The 26444-nt window shown below is 43.3% G+C and overlaps 1 protein-coding gene across 1 annotated transcript in view; it reads left to right on the forward strand.

Annotated features, from left to right (window-relative positions):
- HGD (homogentisate 1,2-dioxygenase) overlaps nucleotides 1–24245 on the forward strand; it is a 54648-nt gene extending 30403 nt beyond the window's left edge. The window contains exons 8-13 of the mRNA XM_004373728.2: nucleotides 42–141; nucleotides 2186–2310; nucleotides 5223–5327; nucleotides 7105–7231; nucleotides 20898–21079; nucleotides 24096–24245. Coding sequence (XP_004373785.1) covers nucleotides 42–141; nucleotides 2186–2310; nucleotides 5223–5327; nucleotides 7105–7231; nucleotides 20898–21079; nucleotides 24096–24245 — 789 coding nt within the window. The remainder of the gene's footprint in view (nucleotides 1–41; nucleotides 142–2185; nucleotides 2311–5222; nucleotides 5328–7104; nucleotides 7232–20897; nucleotides 21080–24095) is intronic.
- The last annotated feature ends 2199 nt before the right edge of the window (nucleotides 24246–26444 follow it).

The raw sequence follows: 26444 nt of genomic DNA on the forward strand, positions 1-26444 counted from the left end.
TGGTTTTGGGAGGGCACACCAGCGTTTGCTTCCCTTTCCAGAGAGGAATGCGCTTCAGCATAGATGTCTTCGAGGAGACCAGGGGTTACATCCTGGAGGTCTACGGCGTCCACTTTGAGTTGCCTGACTTGGGACCCATTGGTAAATCTTTACTACAAGCCTCTAAGCCTTGCTTGAGATATAGGACACAGATAATAGCATGAAAATTAAATATCCTTCTCCACTCACTATCTAACCAAATTTCTGCTTTCCTCTCTAAGAAACTTCTTCTCTAGACCAAATGTAGTTTGGAATTTCAGAAACCTACTGGAACTCCCTGAGCAATCTCAGACTTTCTTTTCAGATCTCTAATTTTAGGGGCAGCATGCATTGTAGCTGATCAACTGATGAAATAAAATCTTCATTAATTAACCCATCTGTGTATCAATCCATCAGCTAGTCTTGGCCCCCATGTTGTGCTGAAGGTAATGACAGTCACGTCCTCAAGAGTAACACAAGCCTCTTCTCATAAAATACATGCATAATGGGAAACAACCCACATCAACCCATTACAATTTTCTGTCTAGAGTAAGTATATAGATGATTGGAGGGCAAGACAGTATGCAGTGGATTTCTGGTTTTGCAGTGTATACTGCAAGGGATGGAGGAGTTTGGGTTATGGTGTGTCAGAGTCAGCAGGAACAGCATCACAGACAAAATGACATGTGTCTAATTCTTGATGAAACACAGGAGAAGTAAAGAGGAAAGGGAACAGCTTAAGCCAAAGCATGCAAGTGCGAATGCACTTTGTGAGCAGGAGGGAGATCATTTTCCTAAGTTAATGGGTGGTGTGTAGACAATAAAATGGGGAAAGCTTGAAAGATGTCAGGGGCTATATTCCTATGGAGATGGAGGACAAGCTGAGTGGCATAGTCCATGAGCATCATAATCCTACTGAGCACACTCCACAAAATCCACACGCTCGACAATCAACAAAGGTGGATCACTCAGTGCTATGAAGGAGTAGAAGCCACAGCCCCCATGAGGCAGATCAGAGCTTTCAAAGTGAACCAAGGTCCTTTCCCATTCTCCTGGCAAGCTAGAGGCAGGAGATGTAGGACAGAAGTGAAGGGGATAGGAGGGGCTGCTGTCAAAACATCTCTTGGAGTGAAAGGAGTGGCTGGAAAAATTGGCCCTTGGTTTCATCTTTGGCATGTTTGCTGAAGGTGGTGGCCACACCTCCCAGTTCTTCCCTTCCTTGTCAACAGCTTTTTAGAGCGAAACAGGGACAGGCCAGGATGTGCCTTCTGGTCACTCCCCTGGAGGGATCCGAATAGTCAGAGGAAGGTGGGAGGCAGCAGAGAGGCAGCTGGAGCCGTGGTGGGCCTTCTGTCATCCTGCTCACCACCCACTCTTCCCGCTTTGGTCTGGCTTCCTGCTGCTTTACAGTCAGTGTAGCCTCCAGGTTCCATGGCACATGTACCCTCTGGAAAATATATATAATTTACTAACCAGCTGGGGGCTTTTTTTTTTTAACCCCAGGAGCTGGAAATGATAAAACACTCCCCAGGTCTCTCCTCTTGGAGTTAAATTATGTTTTTGCACTTATGCTTTTCATTTTTGGTCTTTTGATTTATTTTCTTTCTCTGGAGGGAACACTTGCTCCTAAGTGAAGGTAAGCGAGCAAGTCCTGCATCCTTTCTCTCCGAGTGGCAGACAGATTTGTCAGGCTGGAGAGCAGCTTTACAGACTTGGGTTCCAAGTTCTGTCTGCAGAGCAGAGGCACACCTGGGCAGCAGTGTATAACCCTTCCTTCCCAAGATCAAAGACTGGTGATGATTTCTAGAGTCATCAGGGTTTCCTTGGAAAGAAAAAAAAATGTCTAGTATTCTATCAGCTCTTCTTTTTCCCTCTTTCCTAGTCTTTTCCTCTCCTCCCCTATAGTGATGAGATAATGCATGTGAAATGCAGCTGTAGGAGGTGATGCTGGTGATGACGATGATTGTGATTTTTTTTCCTGAGGTCTCTAACCGCATTAAATTCCTTGCCTCCCTGAAACTGGGACTCCAAGGAGTCTTTGAGCAATGAAAACAATTGGTGGAGTGGCTCTTGACATGAAAGAATGCCTTTTCTCTCTGTGTGACTATGGACATCTTTCTATGTGATTTCAAAGTGTCTAAAAGGCTTTTGGGTCATTCTGTTCTAGGAGCCAATGGCTTGGCAAATCCTCGTGATTTCTTGATACCTGTTGCCTGGTTTGAAGATCGCCAAGTGCCAGGTGGTTACACTGTCGTCAATAAATACCAGGGCAAGCTGTTTGCTGCCAAACAGGTAAAGTAAGAGGGTCAGTAGGCAGGGGAAGGAATGAACAGTTATTGAGCACCTGCAGTTTGCCAAGGACAGTGTTTGGTACTTTACATATATTCTATACTTTCATCTTCACCACACCACTAAGGTACTACAAGTAAGGTACTCTTTGCCTTATTCGTAGCCAGGTGGTGATAAATAATTTACCCAATGTCACAATAAGCAGCAGAGCCAGTACTCAAACCTATTATCTGTCTGACTTCAAAGCTCCTGGTCTTTTTACTCACCAAGCAATGAAAATCCTGGCAAATGTAACTCTCTATAATGGTGTGGAAAACATCATATCATATAATGTTCTGAAAAGGGAAAGAACTTAACAATCAGACCAGCCAAGATTTATATTTTCCAATGACCAACCACCACAGTTCAAATATAAGCAATGGTTGATACAAAACAAGTAGAACTTAGTTAATTTAGCCTTGCTTGATTTATACTATCAAGTATAGTATTTATACTGTAGTATTACTTAATCCACTGTTTTCTATATTGTAGACAAGTTAATATATATTGATATATAATATACTAGAATAAAATAACAAAAAATAATCTAAACAAAATATCTTCTGTTTAACTTTACCATTATTTTGTCATTCAAGTTTTGTCTGTTTGACTTATTGCTTACACTTTGCCAAGGCATGTTATCTTCCTGGGGCAGCATTTAGAAGGGATGCCAATCAGCAGAAGTCAACTAGTTTAGCACTTAAAATTAACCCCTGAGTTACACATACACTTAAACTGTCACCCCATATTTTCTGGGTCCGTGTTTGTCAGAATTTAGGACCACTTGCATCAGAAATCCTCAGAAAGTTTGGTTTAAAATGTACATCCCTAGATACTACTCCAGCTTGGCAGCAATGATAACCTCTAGGGATGGGATGTGGAAATCTACATTCATTTTAAGCATTTTTCGCAGATTATTTTGTACATAACACTTGACGGAGAACCACCATCTTAGAAAGGAGCCCTGGTAGTGCAATGGTTAAGCACTTGGCTGCTAACCGGAAGGTCGGAGGTTCAAACCCACCAGCAGCTCCACAGGAGAGAAGACATGGTGATCTGCTACTGTAAAGATTTCTGCTTAGGAAACCCTATGGGGCGGTTGTACTCTGTCCTATGGGGTCACTATAAATCAGAATTGACTCAAGGGCACAAAACAACAACCACCATCCAAGAGGCAACCAGCAGCTCCATGGGTTTCCACTTTCCAAGTGGACCCTGTGCTGCTTATTCTGTGTCTGAGCCCCCGTTGATCCATTTTCCCTTCTCTGCCCTGCTCTGTGCCCTGGGACATTGACCTATATGGAGTATATCACCAGGCTTCCTAGCCAACTGGCTTCTAGTTGGGTTCAACCAAGGGGAGGTACCCACAGGAAATTGGAGGGTGGGAGGAAAGATAAGATGGTGCATTTCTTCCCCTGATTCCTCCCTCTGTGGGACTGTATTTCTGGAAGTGGCTGCATGACTCAGCTCCTGTTAGGTGGCCCCTGTGGTGTGCTGGAGCTCTCAAGAGCTCATATGCACGTCTCTTCCCAACTCCATGTTCAGTGATGTCCCATTGGTAACTTGAAATCAACCATGGTGAGAGTATTTACACCCAGAAATTAGCAAAGCTACAAATCAGGGGCTTTTGATTTTTTTTTTTTTTCCCCCTAAGAGGTAGGTGGAGCCCTGGTGGTGCAGTGGTTAAGAGCTTGGCTGCTAACCAAAAGGTCAGCAGTTCAAATCCACCAGTCACTCCTTGGAAACCCTTTGGGACCATTCTACTCTGTCCTACAGGGTCGCTGTGAGTCAGAATCAACTCAACGGCAATGGGTTTGGGTTTTTTGTTTATTTCTTTGTTTGTTTTAGAGCTAGTTATTAAATATTTACCAGCACACCACTGGGCAGCCTCTTTCTCCATGGCTCTAGCTCTACTAGAATCCTATGACAATATTTCCTTCCTTTATCCCTCAGGCCTAGGAATGGTAATGTGTTCCCACTATTGCTAGGCTCAGAACCTCAAAATCTCCAGTCAGTTCACTTAACCCTAACCATACCTCTGTGAGTAGTTCCTTTATTAAAGTCTTTAGAACATTCTGAGTTGAATTCTTCTCCTGAGCAGACCCATAGCTGCACTGGAGACTGCCTTCCTATAGCAGAACACCAGCCCTCTCCTCCCCTAGAGCAGGCCTAAGAAGCTTCACCTTAGGATTGCTCTGAAATCTTAAGTCCTTGGGGTTGGAAGTCTTACAGACCTTCTCCCCTCTCCTGCACTCACCAGCCCAGACACTATGTCTACCAGAAACTCCTCTGGGTTGCAGTTACCGGAAGAGTCACAGCCAATGCCCTCTGCACCAGAAACCCCAGAAGGTGGCCCAGATTGTTTGAGAACTGCTGGCATCCACAGATTCTCACAATTGTGTTAAAAAGGCACTACTTGGAGAATGTTCTGTGCTGCTGCTGCATATGTGACAGAAGGCAGCTGCAGCTTATGAACTGGAAAAACAGGGTTAGTTAGAGGCATAGTGAGGGGAGCTTACAGGGTGGCATTTGTCCCTGGGCACAAGTCCAAGGGGGGTGCCAGACAAGGTGAATCGCCCCCACTCCCTCTTACCACCACCTGTCAGTGAGGGAGGTGGAAATTTAGAGACTGCCCCTGAGTGATCATTACCCTCCCTACACCTCAGGGGTTAGTGGCTAAGCAAGGGCGGGACAGAGGGGGTGTGAAGCAACCATAGAATGGTTCAGTGTTATACTTCTCCCCAGGGATGAAATAATCAAGTTATGAGAAAAAAATCAAATCATAAAAAGAAAGAGTGATGCCAAGTACAAACTGAGGGATCACAGCTACAAAAGCATTAGGTACTGGATCATCCTTTCCTGCTTTTTGTCATCAGGATGTCTCTCCGTTCAATGTGGTGGCCTGGCACGGGAACTATACACCCTACAAGTACAACCTGGAGAACTTCATGGTCATCAACTCAGTGGCCTTCGACCATGCTGTGAGTTTGGATCCTTTAGAAGCCCTGGGGGTGGGGCAACCTTTGGGCGGGAGGGATCCACAGTAGACCCTTGACATTCACAGACTTAACATTTCCAGTGTCTCCGTTGGAAGCCCTAGATACAGTCACTTGTCATTGTGCTGACAGGAATGTGAATCATCTGCAGCAAGGCTTTGATGTGGGAGTAAATCATACAGCTAGTGAGGGAGCCAAGTCAAACACTCAACATTCACCTTGAACTCTGCTTAGTTCTCTACACAGGATATTCACAGTAACTCTCATAGATGGGGAAAAGCTTTTTTTATTTAGCCTCACTACCTTTAATAGTTTTGTATCATTCTCCATGACAGATGAAGTGTTAGCTTTTGCAGCAATGAGGGTTGGTTTATGGATTTGAATTTACACAAGTTCAATCTTCTCTGCACTGCTGCTGTAGTTAGTTTTCCAAAACACAGATCTGATCATTCCATCGCTGCATTAGAAAATCTTTGCAGGCTCCCCATGGTTGAGGATTAAGTCTGAGCTTTGGAGTGTGGTGTTTGATGCACTTCACCTTCTGGCCCTGGACTCACTTTCCAGTACCACCTCTTACGCCTCTCTGTTCCACCAATGCACCCTGGGCTTTAGCTGTCTCTTCTCTTAATGAAATATCTGTGTACTTTGATGTCTTTGCTGTTTTCTGGGCTTACAATTTCTTTCTTCCTTCCTTCCCTCCCTTTCTTTCTCCCTTTCTTCCTTCCCTCCTTCTTTCTCTTCCTCCCTCCCTCTCCCTCTCTTGCTTCCTTTCCTTTCTTGTCCTTCCCTTCCCTTTCTTTCCTCCTGTTTATTTTTCAGGACCTACCCCAAATGCCACCTCTTCTGAAGCCTCTCCAGATCCTTTCAGGTAGGGATAGACACTCCTTCTCTATGCCCTTAGATCTCTATGTATAAAGCTGGCTTGCTCCAGCACCTTGTTGTGATTGGTTGTTTTTGAAACTGTTTTATCACTCCTTCAAACTCCTTTACCCTCACCCTCCACCACCATTAATGCTAAAGAGACAGAGAGTAGATCTCAATTATTTTTTAATCTCCAGACCCTAAGTTGGCATCTGAAAGCTAACATGATTGCTGATTTCAGTTAAACTGAATCTCCATTTTTCTACTGAAGTATTCTAAAGTTCTTTAAAAATCATAATATCATCCTCCAACCTATTCCCATCTACACTACCACCACCAAAACTACTGATGTATTTTAGATTTTTGAGTCAAACAAGGGTAAGAAAGCAATGAAACCATTCTCAGACCTTCCAGCCCAAGGATAGATACCATCTGGAATCTCTGTGATTCCCCAAAGAGAGGCTCATTCTACATCTACATCAAAACTTAAATATTATCTTATTTCTATTCCCACCTTACTACAAACTTCCTTTCTGCCTGGAGCTCTCTGCTGCGCTTCCCTGCTCTGGTCACCCTGACCTAAGATTGGGAGGCAGGCGCCACTGACTGTCAGACCCCTGGGGTTGTACTGCATAAGATATGGGCTTAGCGGGATGAAAAGTAGCCCAGAATCCTCTTAGCAAGTCTTAATTCATTTTGCTTCAAGCCCAGCAAGAGAGGAAAGTCAGATGAGCAATTACTGCATCACAGTGACAAGTCCAGACTTCTTAGCCTGGCCTGTGTGGTTTGATCAGAAATTAGGCCATCACTTGGAAACATCTTCATGGGTGGGTGACATACATGTCATTGTCCAGTCCCCTCCCTTGCATAGCATGTTCCATCTCTCCTTGTGCTTTCACAGGACCCATCCATTTTCACGGTGTTGACAGCCAAGTCCCTCCGCCCTGGAGTAGCCGTTGCTGATTTTGTCATCTTCCCTCCTCGGTGGGGGGTTGCTGATAAGACCTTCAGGCCCCCTTATTACCACAGTAAGTCTCTCTTTTACCAAGCCACCTCTGGAAACCAAAGCAAGAGCAGAGCGATGAGCACTACCCACGGGGAAATACTGCCTGAGGTGTTCCTGGCTTGAGTGTAGGATCTCACCTCCCCAGTGCTAGTGCTGCAGCTCAGATATTTAGCTGCTTAAAAATCACAACTTCTATATGAGGGCAGCAGTGTGTTGGCTCTGAGAAGGAAACAATTTGTAATGTCTGGATCCTGGTTCCTCTGGCCCCGAAGAGAGGCAGAAAGGCTATAAAGTGTGACACAAGAAGTTTCTTTACATTTTAAATCTGTTTCTTTTGGAGGAGGGAGTAGAGATGGTGGGGATGTTGTTCGTTAACTACTTTGTTGTTTTTAGAACGTTCATTATCTAAATCTGGTTCAAGAGCTAATGAAATACGCCTTCTCCAATTATTTTGGTGGGATTAAGAGCTACGGCTGCTAACCAAAAGGTCGGCAGTTCGAATCCACCAGCCGCTCCTTGGAAACTCTATGGGGCTGTTCTACTCTGTCTTATGGGGTCACTATGAGTCAGAATCGGCAACGGGTTTGATTTCTGTTTTTTTTTTTTCAAGCAGACTGCAGGGGATGGACTATTCAGAAAGGAGTTTCTGCAGGGCATTTATTGCCTGGAGCAGGACCTATCAAAGCTATTACTTTATTATTAATATTACTAGCAGCTAACAATTATTGATCATTTTATAATTACAGTGTATTATGTTCTTTAATCTTCATAGCAATTGAGATAGATAAGTAGTGTTATCATTACTCCACTTATCCTCCTTTATTTTCAGAGATGAAGAGTGAGACAAGATGGATTAAGTAGATTTCTCATAGCCTCAGAGCTAATTAAGTGGTAGTTACCAGCTACCGTTGAGACAATTCCGATTCATGGCAACCTCATGTTTTCAGAGCAGAACTGTGCTCCATACAGTTTTCAATAGCCTTTCTTCTGAGGTGCCTCTGGGTGGATTTGAACCTCCAACCTTTCGGCTAGTAGCCAAGTGCTTAACTGTTTGCGCCTCCCAGGAACTCCAGTTAAGTGGTAGAACCAGGATTTAATTGCAGGTGGTCTGATGCTAGAGCTGACATTTGTGGTCACTAACTGATGTGCCCACCACGGTGTTTGGTACACAATATGCATCTAATATACATTTATTTAATAAGTGAATGCATCACCAGGAATGAATGAGGTACTTCATGGCTGTACTTAATGAGATTGACATTTTTAATGGAGCAGTGGCTAGATGAAAACCTAAAGGTCAGTGTATAATTCTACTTCATGGAGATATTTCTCGTACATAGAGCTCTGGGAAGATTATGAGGTTCATTTCAGCTGGAACATTCTAGAAAACAAACTCCTTTCCTTAGTTAATTGCAGGGCCGTCCGTTTACATGAGGCTCCTCTCTATATGTACCAGCTCCCAGGTGTCAGGGCTCAATAGTATACAATAGCGCACTGAGCAATTGTTTGTTGTTTTTGTAGAGGATAGGGAGCTAAGGCCCTCATGCAGGAAGGCCACTTCACGGTCAAATGCCAACATCACCTTTTTCTGGGTGACATCACTATGGTGAAGAAAACAGTTACCATTACAAAGACATCAGATGCTTTGTGAATGTAGTCATGTTGAGCTATATCCTTTCTAAAGAGTGTCAGGCCCATCAGGGGCCCTGACTGCTCTTATCCTGGAAGTTATTCTCCTCAAGGGCCTGCTGTCACAGACCGAGAGAATCACTGTGGCTTATAGCCTGTACCTCAAATGCTAGTGCTTGATAATTTACTATTTTACATTGTTCTTATATTGAGGCTACCTGTGTGTTTGAGATAGTCCTTCTCAAATTTTAGCATGCATCAGAGTCTCTTGGAGGCCTTGTTAAAACACAGATTACTGGGTGCCACCCTCAGAATTTCTGCTTCAGTAGGGCTAGGGTGCAGACCGAGAATCTGCATTTTTAAACAAATTCTCAGGAGATCTTGATGCTACTGTTCTGGAGACCATATGTTGAGAACATTTAGGTGATAAAAAAATCACCTAAAATATTTTCTTTTTAAAAGCTTATTCCCAGGGCCCACCCTCAGAGAGTTTAATTAGGTGGTTTGGGAGTGGAACCTAAGAATCTGCATTTTGAGCTCACAACCTAGGGATTCTGATGCACAGTTTGTTGAGAAACACTGGCCTAGGGCTTGACTCTCTATTTAGGTAGAGGGATAAGGGTAGGGCCCATGTAGGTACTGTTTTCCCCCCATGCTACCTCACACAGTGTTGGGCACACAGCAGGGACTCAGTAAACATTTGACACTTCAGTTGGGTGCCTCTGGGAGGGAGGGGGAAGAACACTAGCCCCATATGCTGTTGGAGTGAGTAAAGAATTCCAAGGTGGAGGTAGTTCATCTTTCACCTTCGTCAGCTGAAGGGCTAGTTATTCTTTTTTTTATTGTGCTTTAAGTGAAAGTTTACAGTTCAAGTCAATTTCTCATACAAAAATTTATACACACGTTGCTATGTGACCCTAGCTGCTCTCCCTATAAAGTGACAGAACTCTCCTCCTTTCCACCTCAGATTTCCCGTGTCCATTCAACCAGCCGCTGTCCCTTTTCCGCTTCTCATCTCACCTCCAGACAGAAGCTGCGCATTTAGTCTCATGTATCTACTTGAACTAAGAAGCACACTCTTCCCAAGTATTATTTTATGTTTTATAGTCTAGTCTAATCTTTGAAGAGTTGGCTTTGGGAATGGTTTCAGTTCTGGGTTAACAGAGAGTCCAGGAGCCATGTCTTCCAGGGTCCCTCCAGTCTCAGTCAGACCATTAAGTGTGGTCTTTTTACATGAATTTGAGTTCTGCACCCCACTTTTCTCCTGCTCTGTCAGGGACTCTCTGTTGTGTTCCCTGTCATGGCAGTCATTGGTGGTAGCCAGGCGCTATCTAGTTCTTCTGGTCTCAGGCTGATGGAGTCTCTGGTTTATGTGGCCCTTTCTGTCTCTTGGGCTAATAGTTTCCTTGTGTCTTTGGTGTTCTTCATTCTCCTTTGCTCCAGGTGGGTTGGGACCAATTGATGCATCTTAGATGGCTGCTCACTAGCTTTTAAGACCCCAGACGCCACTCACAAAAGTGGGATGCAGAACATTTTCGTAATAAACTTTGTTATGCCAGTTGACCTCGATGTCCCCTGAAACTATGGTCCCCAGATCCCTGCCCCTGCTACTCTGTCCCTCGAAGGGTTTGGTTGTATTCAGGAACCTTCTTAGCTTTTGGTTTAGTCCAATTGTGCTGACTTCCCCTGTATTGTGTATTGTCCTTCTCTTCACCTAAGATAATTCTTATTTACTATCTAGTTAGTGAATTCCCTTCTCCCTCCCTCCCCACCCTTATAACCATCAAAGAATGTTTTCTTCCGTGTTTAAACCATTTCTTGAGTTCTTATAATAGTGATCTCATACAGTATTTGTCCTTTTGCATGAAAGTCTAGTTACTCTTGAATGAGGTCCTTGTTTCAACATGACTATCCAGCATTTCATGGATGTGTAGCTGTTGTTTTCCATAATTTTTAAATAGTGGCTGATTTGGACAAGTTTGCTACCGTGCTAAATAAAGCCTCTCGACCTAATCCTCAAATTTGATTTGTAGTTCTGACCGCCTGAAACAAACAGTCTTATAAAATGCCTCCTATAATTTTTTAATGACTCTCAAGTAAATTTGCCTCCAGGATAGATTTCAGAAAAGTATGATTGCCCTGAGTTAGTTGGAAAAACCACAGAACACCAAGTATGAAATTAGTTTTACCAGAGATGTTAAAAAATACCGCTTTAGCAATAATAAAAAATCTCTGCTACTTTGATGTGGCTCTATAGAAGTGGGAAATCATTTCTGTAAAATATTGCCTCCAGTTATCTTAATACACCTTAGTCAACTGGATTCAGCCTTAATCAGAAAGACAAGGTCCTTTGAAATACAGAAAATGATATAGAAATGTCATCACCAAACTCCTTGCGACCTAAATTCATATTCAGATCAGAGTTGAATTCTTCTTGCTGTCTTCTTAAAATTAAGCTGTGAAGGTGACCCTGAGAATATGTACTAGTGTGAGGAGCAGGACAGGATATTTAAGTCATGAGCAGAACTGCTTTTAAAATATAGATATTTTATGCTTAAATTTATTTCTTTTCCTCTGTTTCCTCTTTGTGAAGAAACAAGTAGAGCTGTGATCTGGTTTTTGCCATTTCTGAAAGAGCCGTCACACTCTCGTTGTCTTCATAGGGGCCTGCAGCAGCATTTTGTCTTCTGGGCAGGGTGGGTGTGGTTGTTTAGTCAGTTACAAAAGTACTTTGGCACTTAGTTATACTTCACCTACAAGGAAGAAGGGCAAGCATTTATCATATCAAATGTTTGGCTTTGCAGAGATGCCACTGCCATATCTCCCTACCTGTCCATTGTTTGCACTCTCAGCACTCTGACGAGACAGACTATGAATAGCTTTAGAGCAAGGGTTATTTCTTATTTATCTCTGTATTGCAGTACTTAACACAATGTCTAGTTATATGGATAGATGGATGGGCTGATGGATGGGATGGGGAATGAATGGATAGATGGACAGATGGATGGATGGGTAGATGGATAGCAAGGCACCTAAATTTACTCAGATGTTATATTTCTTTAGATCTTGCTCTAAATGTGTTGTTACTCTAATAAAGAATTTTATTTCAATAGAAATATAAGATTGGGGCAGTGGGAGCATGGAGATTATTCTCAAATTTTGTGTGACTCCACAAATAGACACATGCACACCCACGTTCACTGCATCATTGTTCACAATAGCAAAAAGATGGAAACAACCTAGGTGCCCATCAATGGATGAATGGATAAACAAATTATGATATATTCATACAGTGGAATACTATGCAACAATAAAGAACAATGTTGAATCTGTGAAACATCTCACAACACAGATGAATCTGGAGGGCATTATGCTGAGCAAAATTAGTCAGTCACAAAAGGACAAATATTGTATGAGACCACTATTATAAGAACTCAATAAAAGGTTTAAACACAGAAGAAATCATTCTTTGATGGTTCTGAGGGCGACGAGGGAGGGAGAGGGGTATTCACTAACTAGATAGTAGACAAGAATTATTTTAGGTGAAGGGAAGGACAGCACACACCACAGGGAAAGTCAGCACAACTGGACTAAACCAAAAGCTAAGAAGTTTCCTGAATACAATCAAACGCTTCGATGGACAGAGTAGCAGGGGCAGAGGTCTGGGGACCGTAGTTTCAGGGGACATCTAGGTCAATTGGTGTAACAAAGTTTATTAAGAAAATGTTCTGCATCCCACTTTTGTGAGTGGCGTCTGGGGTCTTAAAAGCTAGTGAGCAGCCATCTAAGATGCATCAATTGGTCCCAACCCACCTGGAGCAAAGGAGAATGAAGAACACCAAAGACACAAGGAAACTATTAGCCCAAGAGACAGAAAGGGCCACATAAACCAGAGACTCCATCAGCCTGAGACCAGAAGAACTAGATAGCGCCTGGCTACCACCAATGACTGCCCTGACAGGGAACACAACAGAGAGTCCCTGACAGAGCAGGAGAAAAGTGGGGTGCAGAACTCAAATTCAAGTAAAAAGACCACACTTAATGGTCTGACTGAGACTGGAGGGACCCTGGAAGACATGGCTCCTGGACTTTCTGTTAACCCAGAACTGAAACCATTCCCGAAGCCAACTCTTCAAAGATTAGACTAGACTATAAAACATAAAATAATACTTGGGAAGAGTGTGCTTCTTAGTTCAAGTAGATACACGAGACTAAATGGGCAGCTCCTGTCCGGAGGCGAGATGAGAAGGCAGAAAGGGATAGGGGCTGGTTGAATGGACACGGGAAATCCGAGGTGGAAAGGGGGAGTGTGCTGTCACATTATAGGGGTAGCAACTAGGGTCACATAACAATGTGTGTAAATTTTTGTATGAGAAACTAACTTGAGCTATAAACTGTCACCTAAAGCACAATTAAAAAACAAAAAGAGAAATCTCACAGAAAAAGAAGAAATTTGTATGACTCCAGAAAACACAACCAAGACAAATATATTTAACTTATGTGAAAGCAAATTTCCGTTTAATATAAGAAAGAGCTTTCTAACACCCAGGGCTATTCAATAATATGATAGGTTCTTTTGTAGAGTAGAGAGCTTCCATTCACAGGAGGCATGCAGATGAGCATAGGAGGTAATCTGTCAGGATTATGTAGAAAATTCTTCTGTATTGAGTAGAAGTAGAGATTCCTTCCAATTTTAAGTTACAGGATTCTGTGAAGACAGTGTCAACAGAAACAAAAAAAAAGAGTGAATCCAAGAGGATTTTTTTAAGAATGAAAGAGTAAGATGATATCAGATTTAGATATGGAAGGTACTATTTTTATAATATATAGCATTTATAAGAAGCTCTGGTTTTGAAGACAGCTACTTGGCCAACCGACTGGAAGAGATTCATATCTGTGCCTATTCCAAAGAAAGGTAATCCAACGGAATGCAGAAATTATCAAACAACATCATTAATATCACACTCAAGTAAAATTTTGCTGAAGATAATTCAAGAACGGTTGCAGCAGTACATCGACAGGGAACTGCCAGGAGTTCGGGCCTGATTCTGAAGAGGACATGGAACGAGGGATATCATTGCTGATATCAGATGGATCTTGGTTGAAAGCAGAGAATACCAGAAAGATGTTTACCTGTGTTTTATTGACTATGCAAAGGCATTCGACTGTGTGGATCATAACAAATTTATGGACAACATTGCAAAGAATGGGAATCCCAGAACACTTAATTGTGCTCCTGAAGAACCTGTACATAAAACAAGAGACAGTCATTGAAATAGAACAAGGGGATACTTCATGGTTTAAAATCAGGAAAGGTATGCATCAGGGTTGTATCCTTTCACCATACTTACTCAATTTGTATACTAAGCAAATAATCCTAGAAGCTGAACTACGTGAAGAAGAACATGGCATCAGGATTGGTGGAAGACTCATTAATAACCTGCGATATGCAGATGATACAACCTTGCTTCCTGAAAGCGAAGAGGACTTCAAGCACCTGCTGATGAAGATCAAAGACTACAGCCTTCTGAGGACCATGGTCTCGAGGGACATATATCTCAATTGGCATAACATAGTTTATAAAGAAAATGTTCTACATTCTACTTTGGTGAGTAGTGTCTGGGGTCTTAAAAGCTTGTGAGTGGCCATCTGGGATACGTCTACTGGTCCCACCCCGTCTGGAGCAAGGAAGAATTAAAAAAACCAAACACACAAGGGAAAGATTAGTCCAAAGGACTAATGGACCACAACTACCACAGCCTCCACCAGACTGAGTCCAGTATAGCTAGATGGTGCCCGGCTACCACTACTGACTGCTCTGACAGGGATCACAATAGAGGGTCCTGGACAGAGCTGGAGAAAAATGTAGAACAAAATTCAAACTCACAGTAAAGACCCAACTTACTAGTCTGACGGAGACTGGAGAAACCTGAGAATATGGCCCACGGACACCCTTTTAACTCAGTACTGAAGTCACTCCTGAGGTTCACCCTTCAGCCAAACATTAGACAGGCCTATAAAACAAACAATACACTTAGTTGAACCATGTATACGAGACTAAATGGGCACACCAGCTCAGGGGCAAGGATGAGAAGGCAGGAGGGGACAGGAAATCTGGACAAATGGAAATAGGGAACCCAAGGTCAAGAAGGGGAGAGTGTTAACATGCCACGGACTTGGCAACTGTCTTAGTTATCTAGTGCTGCTATAACAGAAATACCATAAGTGCATGGCTTTAAGAAACAGAAGTTTTTTCTCTCACCGTCTAGTACTCTAGTCCAAATTCAGGGTGCCAGCTCCAGGGCAAGTCTTTCTCTCTCTGTTGGCTCTGGGGGAAGGTCCTTGTTATCAATCATCACCTGGTCGAGGAGTTTCTCAGTGCAGGGACCCCAGGTCCAAAAGACGCACTACGCTCCTGGCGCTGCTTTCTTTGTGGTACAAGATCCCCCTGTCTCTCTGCTTGCTTCTCTCTTTTATACCTCAAAAGAGATTGGCTCAACACACAATCTAATCTTGTAGATTGAGTCCTGCCTCATTAACATAACTGCTGCTAATCCCAGCCCATCAGCATCATAGAGATAGGTTTTACAACACATAGGGAAATCACATCAGATGACAAAATGGTGAACAATCACACAATATTGGGAATCATGGCATAGCCAAATTGATACATATATTTTTGGGGGGCACAATTCACTCCATGACAGCAACCAATGTCACAAAAAATATGTGTATTCATTGTTTATTGAGAAACTAATTTTCTCTGTAAATCTTCACCGAAAGCATAATAAAAACAAAAAAGAAAATAAAACAAAGAGTACAGCCTTCAGTATGGACTGCACCCCAACATAAAGAAAACAAAAATCCTCACAACTGGGACTTCTGGGCAACATGGCACTATAGTCAGAAGCACCATGCCGTCCCTCCGCAGCAAAGATCAGAAAAACAAAGTCAAACAGAGTCACATGTCCATCCTGAAACCCTAAGCATCAAATGAAGAGATAAAGAACTCAGCCAAGTACTGAATGGAATAAGAAACTGACCAAGAACAGAGAGCAAGGAGAGATACATACAGAGGTCCCCTATCAGCTACTGCAGCACGGATCTGCCATCTGGGACTCCTATCGGAGATCACCCAACAGGGGGTATGAGAAAGCAGCTTCAAGGAGCTTCCAGCAGGAGACAGAACAACTGGTAACCAGCAATATACGCTTTCCCACCCCCCACCCTTCTTCACCCCCACTTAGCCTCCTCTGCTTCCTGCAACCACAGTCTCTTGGGCTGGAAGCAACAGCTTCACCTCTGTGTCACTTGGATTCACCCATCCGCCCTGGCCAGCTCCCTGAGTGCCTTTTGTTGGCTGCTGGTGTTGCTTTTTTCCGCTTCTTTAGATTTCTTCCTAACCTCTCGCCACCTCTCCCTCCTTTCTCTCAAATATCAGGCTCCGTGCGCCATCTTTGCTTCTTCCTGAAAGGCTGCAAAACACTGCTTGACTGTGAAACTGCTTCCTGGCCTGTGCTGCCATGCTGGTGGGATGCCCAGGGCTGTTTTGCTTGTTTGTTTGTTTGCTCTGATTCATTCTGTTTTGATTTGTTTGTTTGTTTTCCTTTTGTTTTCTCCAATTGGGAGCCCCTTCTAGCCGGGCAGTACCACGCACCTTGGAAGCTACTCCCTTACTCTGCACAGATGCACAGGGACATCCCTGGGGACATTTCTTTTTTCTTGTTTTTTGGTTTGGTTTTTTCGTTTGTTTGTTCTTGGTTTCTTTGTTTTGTTTTCTTCTCTCTCTTACTCCCTTTTGGTCTTTCTTCATTTCCGAGAAGCTCAACGAACTCCATACAGGATAGACACCAAAAGAAAATCACCAAGGCATATCATAATCACACTCGCTAAAACCAAAGACACAAAGAATCCTGAGAGCAGCTCAAGAAAAACAAAAAGTCACATACAGAAGAGAAACAATAAGACTAATCTCGGATTATTCAGCAGAAACCACGTGGGCAAGAAGGCAATGGGATGACATATATAAAATCTTGGTGAAATTAGGTCATTTCCAGATAAACAGAAATTAAGGTACTGTGTAAAAACCACACCAAACTTACAAGAATTATTAAAGGGAGTCCTTCAATCTGAGAACAAACAACATCAGACCACAGGCTGACTATAGGAAACAGTATTGTACTATCCAGATAGTAACCTAGAAAATGAACTATCAAGGACTATGCAAAACCAAAATTATTACAACAGGGAACCAGAGAGGTAAATCTGTAAATGACAACAACATCAGAACAATAAGAGAGGGAATAAATGGTGTAGGTATAGAACCTTCTAATGGAGACGACGGCAAGGCGATACCAAGTAATAATAGACCGGTTCAAATCTAGAAAGATAAGGGTAAATTTCAAGGTAACCACAAAGAAAGTTAACAAACCCGCTCATCAAAATAAAGAAGAAAAACATAAAGTTTCAGTAAAAACAAAACCTACAAAAAGAAATGAAATGAAAAAAAATCCACAAACAAAAGGAACTCAGCACAGGAGAGTAAGAGGAACAAAGAAAATGTCAGCACCACAAAAAAAAAAAGCATTACAAAATGCAATCCCACTCCTAGGAATATATCCTAAAGAAATAAGAGCCGTCACACAAATAGACGTATGCACACCCATATTCATTGCAGCACTGTTCACAATAGCAAAATGATGCCCATCAACAGAAGAATGGATAAACAAACTATGGTACATATACACAATGGAGTATTATGCAAAGATAAAGAATAATGATGAATCTGTGAAGCATCTCATAACATGGATGAAACTGGAGGACATTATGCTGAGTGAAATAAGTCAATCACAAAAGAACAAATATTATATGAGACCTCTACTGTAAAAACTCATGTAAAAGTTTACACATAAAAAGAAACAATCTTTGTTGGTTATGAGGGATGGGAGGGCTGGAAGGGAACTAAATAGACAATAGGTAAGTGGTAACTTTGGTGAAGTGTAAGACAGTACACAATACTGGGGAATCTGGCCTAACTTGTACAAGGAAAGGTCATGGAAGCTCCATAGACACTTCCAAACTCCCTGAAGGACTGAATTGCTGGCTGTGGGGACCATGGTCTCGGGGAACATCTAGCTCAATTGGCATAACACAGTTTATAAAAACAAAGTTCTACATTCTACTTTGGTGAGTAGCGTCTGCGGTCTTAAAAGCCTGTGAGCAGCCGTCTAAGATACTCCACTGGTCTTACCCCTTCGGGAGCAAGGGAGAATGAAGAGAACAGGGTACAATGAAAAGGTTAGTCCAAAGGACTAATGGACCACAGCTACCACAGCCTCCACCAGACTGAGTCCAGTACAGCTAGATGGTGCCTGGCTACCACCGACTGCTCTGACCGGGATCACAATAGAGGGTCCTGGACAGAGCTGGAAAAGGATGTAGAACAAAATTCTAATTCACAAAAAAAAGACCAGATTTACTGGCCTGACAGACTAGAGAAACCCCGAGAGTATGGCCCCCAGACACCCTTTTAGCTTGGTGATGAAGTCACTCTTGAAGTTCACCATTCAGCCGGGGATTGGACAGCCTCATAAAACAAAATGGGACTAATAAGGCACAGCAGTCCAGGGACAAGGACTAGAAGGCACGAGGGGACAGGAAAGCTGGTGATAGGGAACCCAAGGTTGAGAAGGGACAATGTTGACATGTCATGAGGTTGTTAACCATTGTCATAGGGCAATATGTGTACTAACTGTTTAATGAGAAAATATTTGTTCTGCAAACCTTCATCTAAGGCACAAAAAAAAAAAAAAAAAGAATTATTATCTATGTGAGAGCAAATTGACAATAGCAACTCAGAAGGTTTGATGAGAAGCCTAGGGGGCAGTGAGTGGAAGATAATGGTGATGGAATAATTTGGAAAAGGATAGTGAGAATAGCAGCACAACTGGAAGAATGTAATCGATGTCACTGAATTGTACATGTAGAAATTTTTGAAATGGTGTAACTTCGGCTATGTATATTTTCACCAAAAAAAAAGGTCCTCCAAGGTTGAGAAGGGAGCGTATTGACATGAAATGGGGTTGTTAACCAATATTATAAAACAATACGTGTACTGACTGTTTAATGAGAAACTGTTTGTTCTGTAAATCTTCATCTAAAGTACAACAAAAAAAAATTTTAAAAAAAAATCCTCACAACTGGACCAATAAGCAACATGATGATAAAAAGACAAAATACTGAAATTGTCAAAGATTTCAATTTACTTGGATCTACAGTCAACTCCCACGGAAGCAGCAGTCAAAGAATCAAATAACCTATTGCACTGGGAAAATTTGCGCAAATGACCTCTTTAAAGTGCTGAAAAGCAAAGATGTCACTTTGAGGACTAAGGTGTGCCTGACCCAAGCCATGATATTTTTATTTGCCTCATATGCAATGCAACAGCTGGACAATGAATAAGACTGAAAAAGAATTGATGCCTTTGAATTGTGGCGCTGACAAGGAATACTGAATATACCATGGACTGCCAGAAGAGTGAACAAGTCTGTTGTGGAAGACATACATGCAAAATGCTCCTTGGAAGCAGGGATGGCTAGACTTTGTTTCACTTACTTTGGACATGTTATCAGGAGGGACCAGCTGCTGGAGAAGGACATCATGCTTGGTAAGGGAGAGGGTCAGTGAAAAAGAGGAAGACCCTCGACGAGATGGATTGACACAGTGGCTGCAACGATGGGCTCAAACACAGCAACAATTGTGAGGATAGTACGGGATCAGGCAGTGTTTCGTTCTGTTGTACACAGAGTCACTATGAGTCAGCGCTGATTCAACAGCACCTAACAACCAGGAACCCTGATGGCACTACTCGGCTGCTGATCAAAAGGTCGGCAGTTTGAACCTAGAGCCGATCTGTGGGGGAAAGACGTGGCAGTCGGCTTCTGTCAAGTTTATAGCCTTGGAAACACTATGGGGCAGTTGTACTCTGTCCTGCAGGGTTGCTCTGAGTCGTAATGGACTCGAATGCAATGGGATAACATTTACAGACCGCGTTTTACAAATACCGAGATTCTTTCACACAGATTATCATTTGATAATGGACTCCAAATCTAGGATTCTTTCCATTACATCATTCCTCCATCGACATACACACACACCACTTCAGCTTTTTAGACTGGGAACCAGAAATATGGTGATGCCACTAAACTAAAACCAAACCTATTACCATCGAGTCAATTCCAGCTCCTGGCAACCCCATGTGTTATAGAGCAGAGCCGCTCCATAGTGTTTGCTTGGCTGCAATCTTAATGTAAGCAGATCAGCAGGCCTTCCTTCTGCAGTAACTCTGGGTGGATTCAGACCATCAACTTTCAGGTTTGTAGTTGAGCACAAATGTTTTGTGCCACCTAGGGACCTTGGTGATGCCAGCAGAATGGGGCTATCGGAAAAAGGGATTTGACCTGGGAGAGAAGACAACTTTGATATGGGGATTGTAAGCTTAGATGATGGCGTACATCCACTCTTCGCTATAATTTGCATTTTCATTGTTATTAAAATTCTTGTCTGGGCGCTGGTTTTCTTTAGCCTAGTTTCTTTTAGACACTGGAACTAAGACCTCTGATAATCCACACAGTCCCTGGGCAGAGCTCTGCCTACCAAGAATTTCATACTGATGACTGTTTTGTGTTGTTTTTCTGTTGATCTGTATCCTTTATTCAGAGTCCCTGAGTGGCAAGCAGTTCACTCACTCAGCTGCTAGTCAAAAGGTTAGAAGTCCACCCAGAGGTGCCTCAGAAGAAAGGCCTGGAGAGCTACTTTAGAAAATCAAGTCATTGACAATACTGTGGAGCACAGTCTGAAAACACTCTGAAACACATGGGGTGTCTATACGTCAGAGTCGACTTGACAGCAACTCGTTTACTAGTTATTCTTTATTAATCCTGTAAAATTTATCAGACTCTCCTGTCCTCTTGACATTCTGTCGAAACAATGTTTGAGGGCATTTTGGTGTTTTGCTGGTCTTGCCTTGGATTATAAAAATATTATTTTACCCTTCCCAGGGAACTGCATGAGTGAATTCATGGGACTCATCAAAGGTCACTATGAGGCAAAGCAAGGTGGCTTCCTGCCGGGAGGAGGCAGCCTGCACAGCACGATGACCCCCCACGGGCCCGACGCTGACTGCTTTGAGAAGGCCAGCAAGGCCAAGCTGGCACCTGAGAGGGTTGCTGATGGCACCATGGTAAGCAAGTTCAATGCCAAGCTCTGGGTGGCCTCTGGGCTCCTCCTCCTTGAGAGAGGAGTGGCTATTTTTTTATTTCTTCAAAGTCACAGAGGAGGAATCAGGAGAGTTGTGTGTCTGGGTGTGTATGTTCACATGTGTGTATGCATACACGCCTGTGTGTGTACTAGACTGCTGGTGTGGTATGGTAGAAAGAGCTTTGAACTTAGAGTCAGATCTGGATTCAAATCCTAGCTCTTAGTTCCTATGTGTCCTTGAACAAGTCGCTTAACTTCTCTGTGCTTCGTTTCCCCCATCTGAAGAACGGGTTTTATATCCAACCCAGCACATGGCTGTGAGTTAAGAACCTTACAGACCGTTCAACGCTGTGCAAATGTAAGGAGATATTATTAATACTATGTGAAAGGTCTTGCCTTATCTGTATGCAGCTCTGTCATAAGTTATGTCTCAGAGTCTTCTGCTTTTTGAAGCAGTCCTCTAGGACCACAGTGGCCGGGGAGGCAGGATGTCACTTCCGTTGATTTCTCAAGCCGAGGAGAGTCAGGAAGCCTTTGCCTCACTAAGTCAGGGCTTGTGAACAGCAGTTCTCGGCTGTTTTCTCATTTTCCTTTGCTTTGCTTTGACATGGGATGAAACTGATGGGATTTAAAACCTGTTTTGTATTCCTCCTGTGTCAGGCTGTAGACACTGAGGCTGAACACAATTGCAGCTGGCTGCGGTACTTGATTTTATTTTATTTCTGCATTCCTGCAGGTAGAGCTATGGACCACGAGGAGTAATTTTATGCTAAATCATATGCAAATTTGCTTTACATTTTTAATCAAATGTCTTCAGTGCTACCTGACTTTACAAAACCTGTAGCGAAGACCTACCTGCCTGACTTCGCACCCAGTTTGCAAACAACCCAAGCAGTGAGCGTTATCTGTCCATCTGTCCATCTGTCCAAGGCAGGCAGCTTTCAGTGCCATCCCCGGGGTCAGAGTTAGTGGAGCTGCTGTGGAGGGGGAGGGTGCACAGAGCCCATCTTCGTGACCTCAGCTCTATCTTCCCTGGCAGGGGCCTCTGTGGAATTTCTGTAGAACCTTTATGTCTCTGTGAGACGCTGTTTGATCATCTTGGTTAAGTTATTGCCTCTGGAAGCCTCCTGGAGGTGCACAGGCTACCCCAGAGGAGCCGCTCAATAGCCTTTGGTGCCCCAAAGTGGCTTTGGATAGTCAGTGTTAGCAGAGAGCAGTGTTCGGCGACAGTGAGGTACAGGACAGGGCTGTTTCTATGAGGAGCGAGACTTTGGGTAGCATCTAGAGCCTGGAATGCTTGTGAGCAAGAGCTCTCTCATGTAGGGAGAAGGGAATGGAGGGACGGGAGGCCCTGGATAGCTAGGGAGCATGACCTACTTGGAGGGGGAGGGTCCAACATTTTACCCTGACCCAACTTTGGGTCTCCCTCATCATTCCACATTACATAATTTAGACCCGTGTCCATCTATACGCCTTATCCTTATTCCATTTTGGAGCAATTAACTTGATACAATACTGTCTCCCTTGCTCAGCTGAGATGGAGATTTTGTTACTCCAGACAGACAGGCTCCTAAGAAGCAGTCAGCAAAGAGACAATAATAATGGCCACAGTAATGACCCTTATATCTGCATAGTGCTTTAGAATTCGCATAGCACTTCCATATGATCCCATCTGATCCTGACATCGAGCCTGTCACAGGAAGTCAGGCAGGGAAAATCATTTCCATTGTCTTAGGCAAAAAGAAATGAATGTCTGCCAGACACCAAACAGTAACGTGGGCACCTGGGTTGTGACACAAGAGAATTTTATTATCTTCCCTTTGCCCATCTCTAGTTTTTAAATTTCCAACAATGTGAATATGTAAGAACTGTAGGGCTTTGTTTGGTTTCTGTTTTATTTTTTTAAGGCAGAGTGGATAGGAGAATCAGCATTTGGTGAGGCTGGAATGCCTAAGATGCACAGGGCACTTGCGTGTTCCTTCTGCTGCAGACAATGACCTTCCAGAGCGGAACAGCCCCCAGCCAGGCCCATCTGGGATAGGACTTTTCAAAGTGCCTCCTCCTCCTCACTCTCCTTGATCCTTGAAGTTTTCCCAGCCTATGTCTTGGAGAAATGGGCAGTCCCCTCCCTACAGTCCCTGGTAACCTCTAGTCTACTCTTTGCCTCCATGAATTGGCCTATTCCAGGTACTTCCTATAAGTGAGATCATACAATATTTGTCCTTTTGTGTCTGGCTGATTTCCCTCATCATGTTTTCAAGGTTCATCCATGTTGTAGCATATCCTAGAATTTCATTCCTTTTTATGGCTGAATAATATTTCATCGTATGGACCTGCCACATTTTTGTTTATCCATTCGTCTGTTGATGGACACTTGGGTTGTTTCCAAGTTTTATCTACTTCTTGCTACCTTTATCTTAAACCCATTGCCCTCAATTCTGACTCATAGCAACCCTATAGGACAGAGTAGAACCGCTCCATGGAGTTTCCAAGGCTGTAAGTCTTACAGAAGCAGACTGCCCCATCTTCTTCCCAAAGAGCAGCTGGTGGGTTTGAACTGCTGACCTTTCAATTAGCAGCCCAGCATTTAACCACTGTACCACCAGGGCCTGACCATCACTATTCCACTTCAAAGCCAAACACTGTTCATACCAAGGGACAACTGTATTCCCAGGACTCTCCCACCTCTGCTCTTAGATCTAGCAAATTTAGCTCCATGATGCTGTGAGGACAATGTGAAGCTGAAGTGCCCAATTCCATTTTACAAAAGGAAACTTGAGGCTCTGAGAAGTTAACGGTCTTGCACAAGTTCTCACCAGTTTGTAAGTGATAGGACCAGGGATAGAACCGAGGGCTTGAGCCTGTTCACCTCGCCATGCTAGCACACACAGTTTATTACCCAAAGATTTTGCCTGCCCACTTATCTCTTGACATCTAATCAAGTGTGTTGTATGACCCATCTCACCTGTTCTTTTCTAACCCATTTTCATTTCCTACAGACATTTATGTTTGAGTCTTCCTTAAGTATGGCTGTCACCAAGTGGGGGCTGAAGACCTCCAATTGTTTGGATGAGAACTACTACAAATGCTGGGAGCCTCTCAAGAGTCACTTCACCCCCAATTCCAGGAACCCAACAGGACCTAACTGAGACTGAAACGTGTTTTCCTTTAGAATCTTGTGCCTTCTAGCAGTATTGGAGGAGAGGGCTGGCTAAAATGAGAACTCACTTTTTCTCAGTCAAGTAACCAGAACATTTGTAAAAACATATTTGGAAAGTTCTGTGGCCGTCAGGTTAATTACTCAATAAATACTCGCTCATTTTCTGTGGTTTTTCTTGTTGCGTGCTGCCATCAGGTCAGCCCCAACTCATGGCAACCCCATGTCCAACAGAGCGAAACGCTGCCTGGTCCTACACCATCTCCATGACTGGTGCCAATCAGACCAATCAGAACATTGTGATCCATAGGGCTCTCATTGACTGATTTTCAGAAGTATATCACCAGGCCTGTCTTCCCAAGCTGTCTTAGTCTGGAAGCTCCACTGAAACCTGTTCAGCATCATAGCAACATGCAAGCCTCCACTGACGGATGGTGGCTGCATATGAGGTTCTACTTTGTAACACATGGGATTGCCATGAATCGGAGTTGACTCTATGGCAACAGGTTATAGCTCCTGTACTCTGATCCACATCCTTCCCAGAGAACTGGGCTGCCCAAGACTGGGTGTACATTGACTAGGTTCTCCCAGAGTGAGAAGGTAGGCAAATCAGAATAGAAGCATAATAGGAAGTGATATTTATTGCTACTTTAGTGTTGCAATTTTAGCACATTTCCCCCACGTTGTTACTGTAGTAAGAATTGTGACGTGCTACTACCAAGTGGCTTTCATTCAACAATACATAGGGAGCGTTAGCTATGTGTCAGAGCCTTAGAGATTAGGGTTGCCAGATCAAACACACCACACCCAGTTAAATCTGAATTTCAGACAAGTTGCAGATAATTTTTAGTATCAAATGTGTTCTATGCCAAAAGGTCGGCCGTCCAAATCCACCAGCCACTCCTTGGAAACCCTGTGCGGGCAGCTCTACTCTGTCCTATAGGGTCACTAGGAGTCGGAATTGACTCGATGGCAATGGATTTTTTTGGTATTCAATATTTAGGCATAGTTATACGAAAAATTATATGTGGTTTATCTGAAATTCAAATGTAACTGGGCAGCCTGTATTTTTATTTGCTAAATCTGGCAACTCTGCTAGAGATACAGTGTTCAAGGTGATAGACATGGTTCTTGTCCTTACAGAGGTTACATTCTAGAGAGGGAGACAGTCAAAATAAATGAACCAAACTGAAACATGCTAAGAGGAAACCAAACAGGGACTGAGGGGAGGATAAAAGGGAGGACAGCTAAGGGAGGTCCTCCTTTAGAGAGGGAGTGCTTCAGTATAAAAGTGGCATTTCTTGTTGTTGCTGTGTGCCGTTGAGGCTATTCGGACTCATAGCGACCCCGTGTGACAGAGCAGAACTGCCCCGTAGGGTTGCCTAGGCTGTAGTCTTTACGGGAGCAGACCGCTGGATCTTTTATCCCACAGAGCTGCTGGTGGGTTTGAACCACTGACCTTTCGGTTAGCAGCTGAGTGTTTAACTATTGTGCCACCAGTGCTCTTGTGACATTTGGCCAGACCTGAAAGAGTCCTGAAGGAGTTTCCAGCACCCAGGTTCTCCAAAAGAGTTAATAACCGCCCACCCATGTCCTCTTAACAATCATGCTGACTGGCTGCTTCCAAAGGTCAGCACCAACAGCTCTTTGCCAGAGGCTGAAATCAAAACCACACTAGACACACTGAGGAATTAATGGCCCTGGAAGCAGCCCTCAACGAATGGTGTATGGAAATTAGTGGATTAATACTCCAGCTCTCGCCCCATATCTCTGACGCTTGTGTTCCACCCCAGTTCCCTGCAATCCTCAGAGACAGAATGTACACATTGTTAGCTTCCTTCCCTTCCCCACTCTCCGATGGTACCTCTTGGGCTCTTTTCTTAAACCCAAACTAAGACAATCACTAAAGCATTTTCCTCTACAATCTCCAGCCTTTCCTTTATGGGCTTATTGTCACCGTAATTTTATTCTGACCCTGAGTAGTGCAATGGTTAACATGTTTGGTTGCTAACTGAAAGACTGGAAGTTCAAGTCCACCCAGGGGCTCCTGAAAAGAAGGGCCTGAGATCTACTTCTTAAAAATCAGCCATTGAAAATGAACAGACACTTCACCAAAGAAGACATTCAAATGGCCAACAGACACATGAGGAAATGCTTGAGATCACTAGCCATTAGAGAAATGCAAATTAAA

This window comes from Trichechus manatus, unplaced genomic scaffold (genome assembly GCF_000243295.1).
Source record: "Trichechus manatus latirostris isolate Lorelei unplaced genomic scaffold, TriManLat1.0 scaffold00026, whole genome shotgun sequence".
NCBI classification, from domain to species: domain Eukaryota; kingdom Metazoa; phylum Chordata; class Mammalia; order Sirenia; family Trichechidae; genus Trichechus; species Trichechus manatus.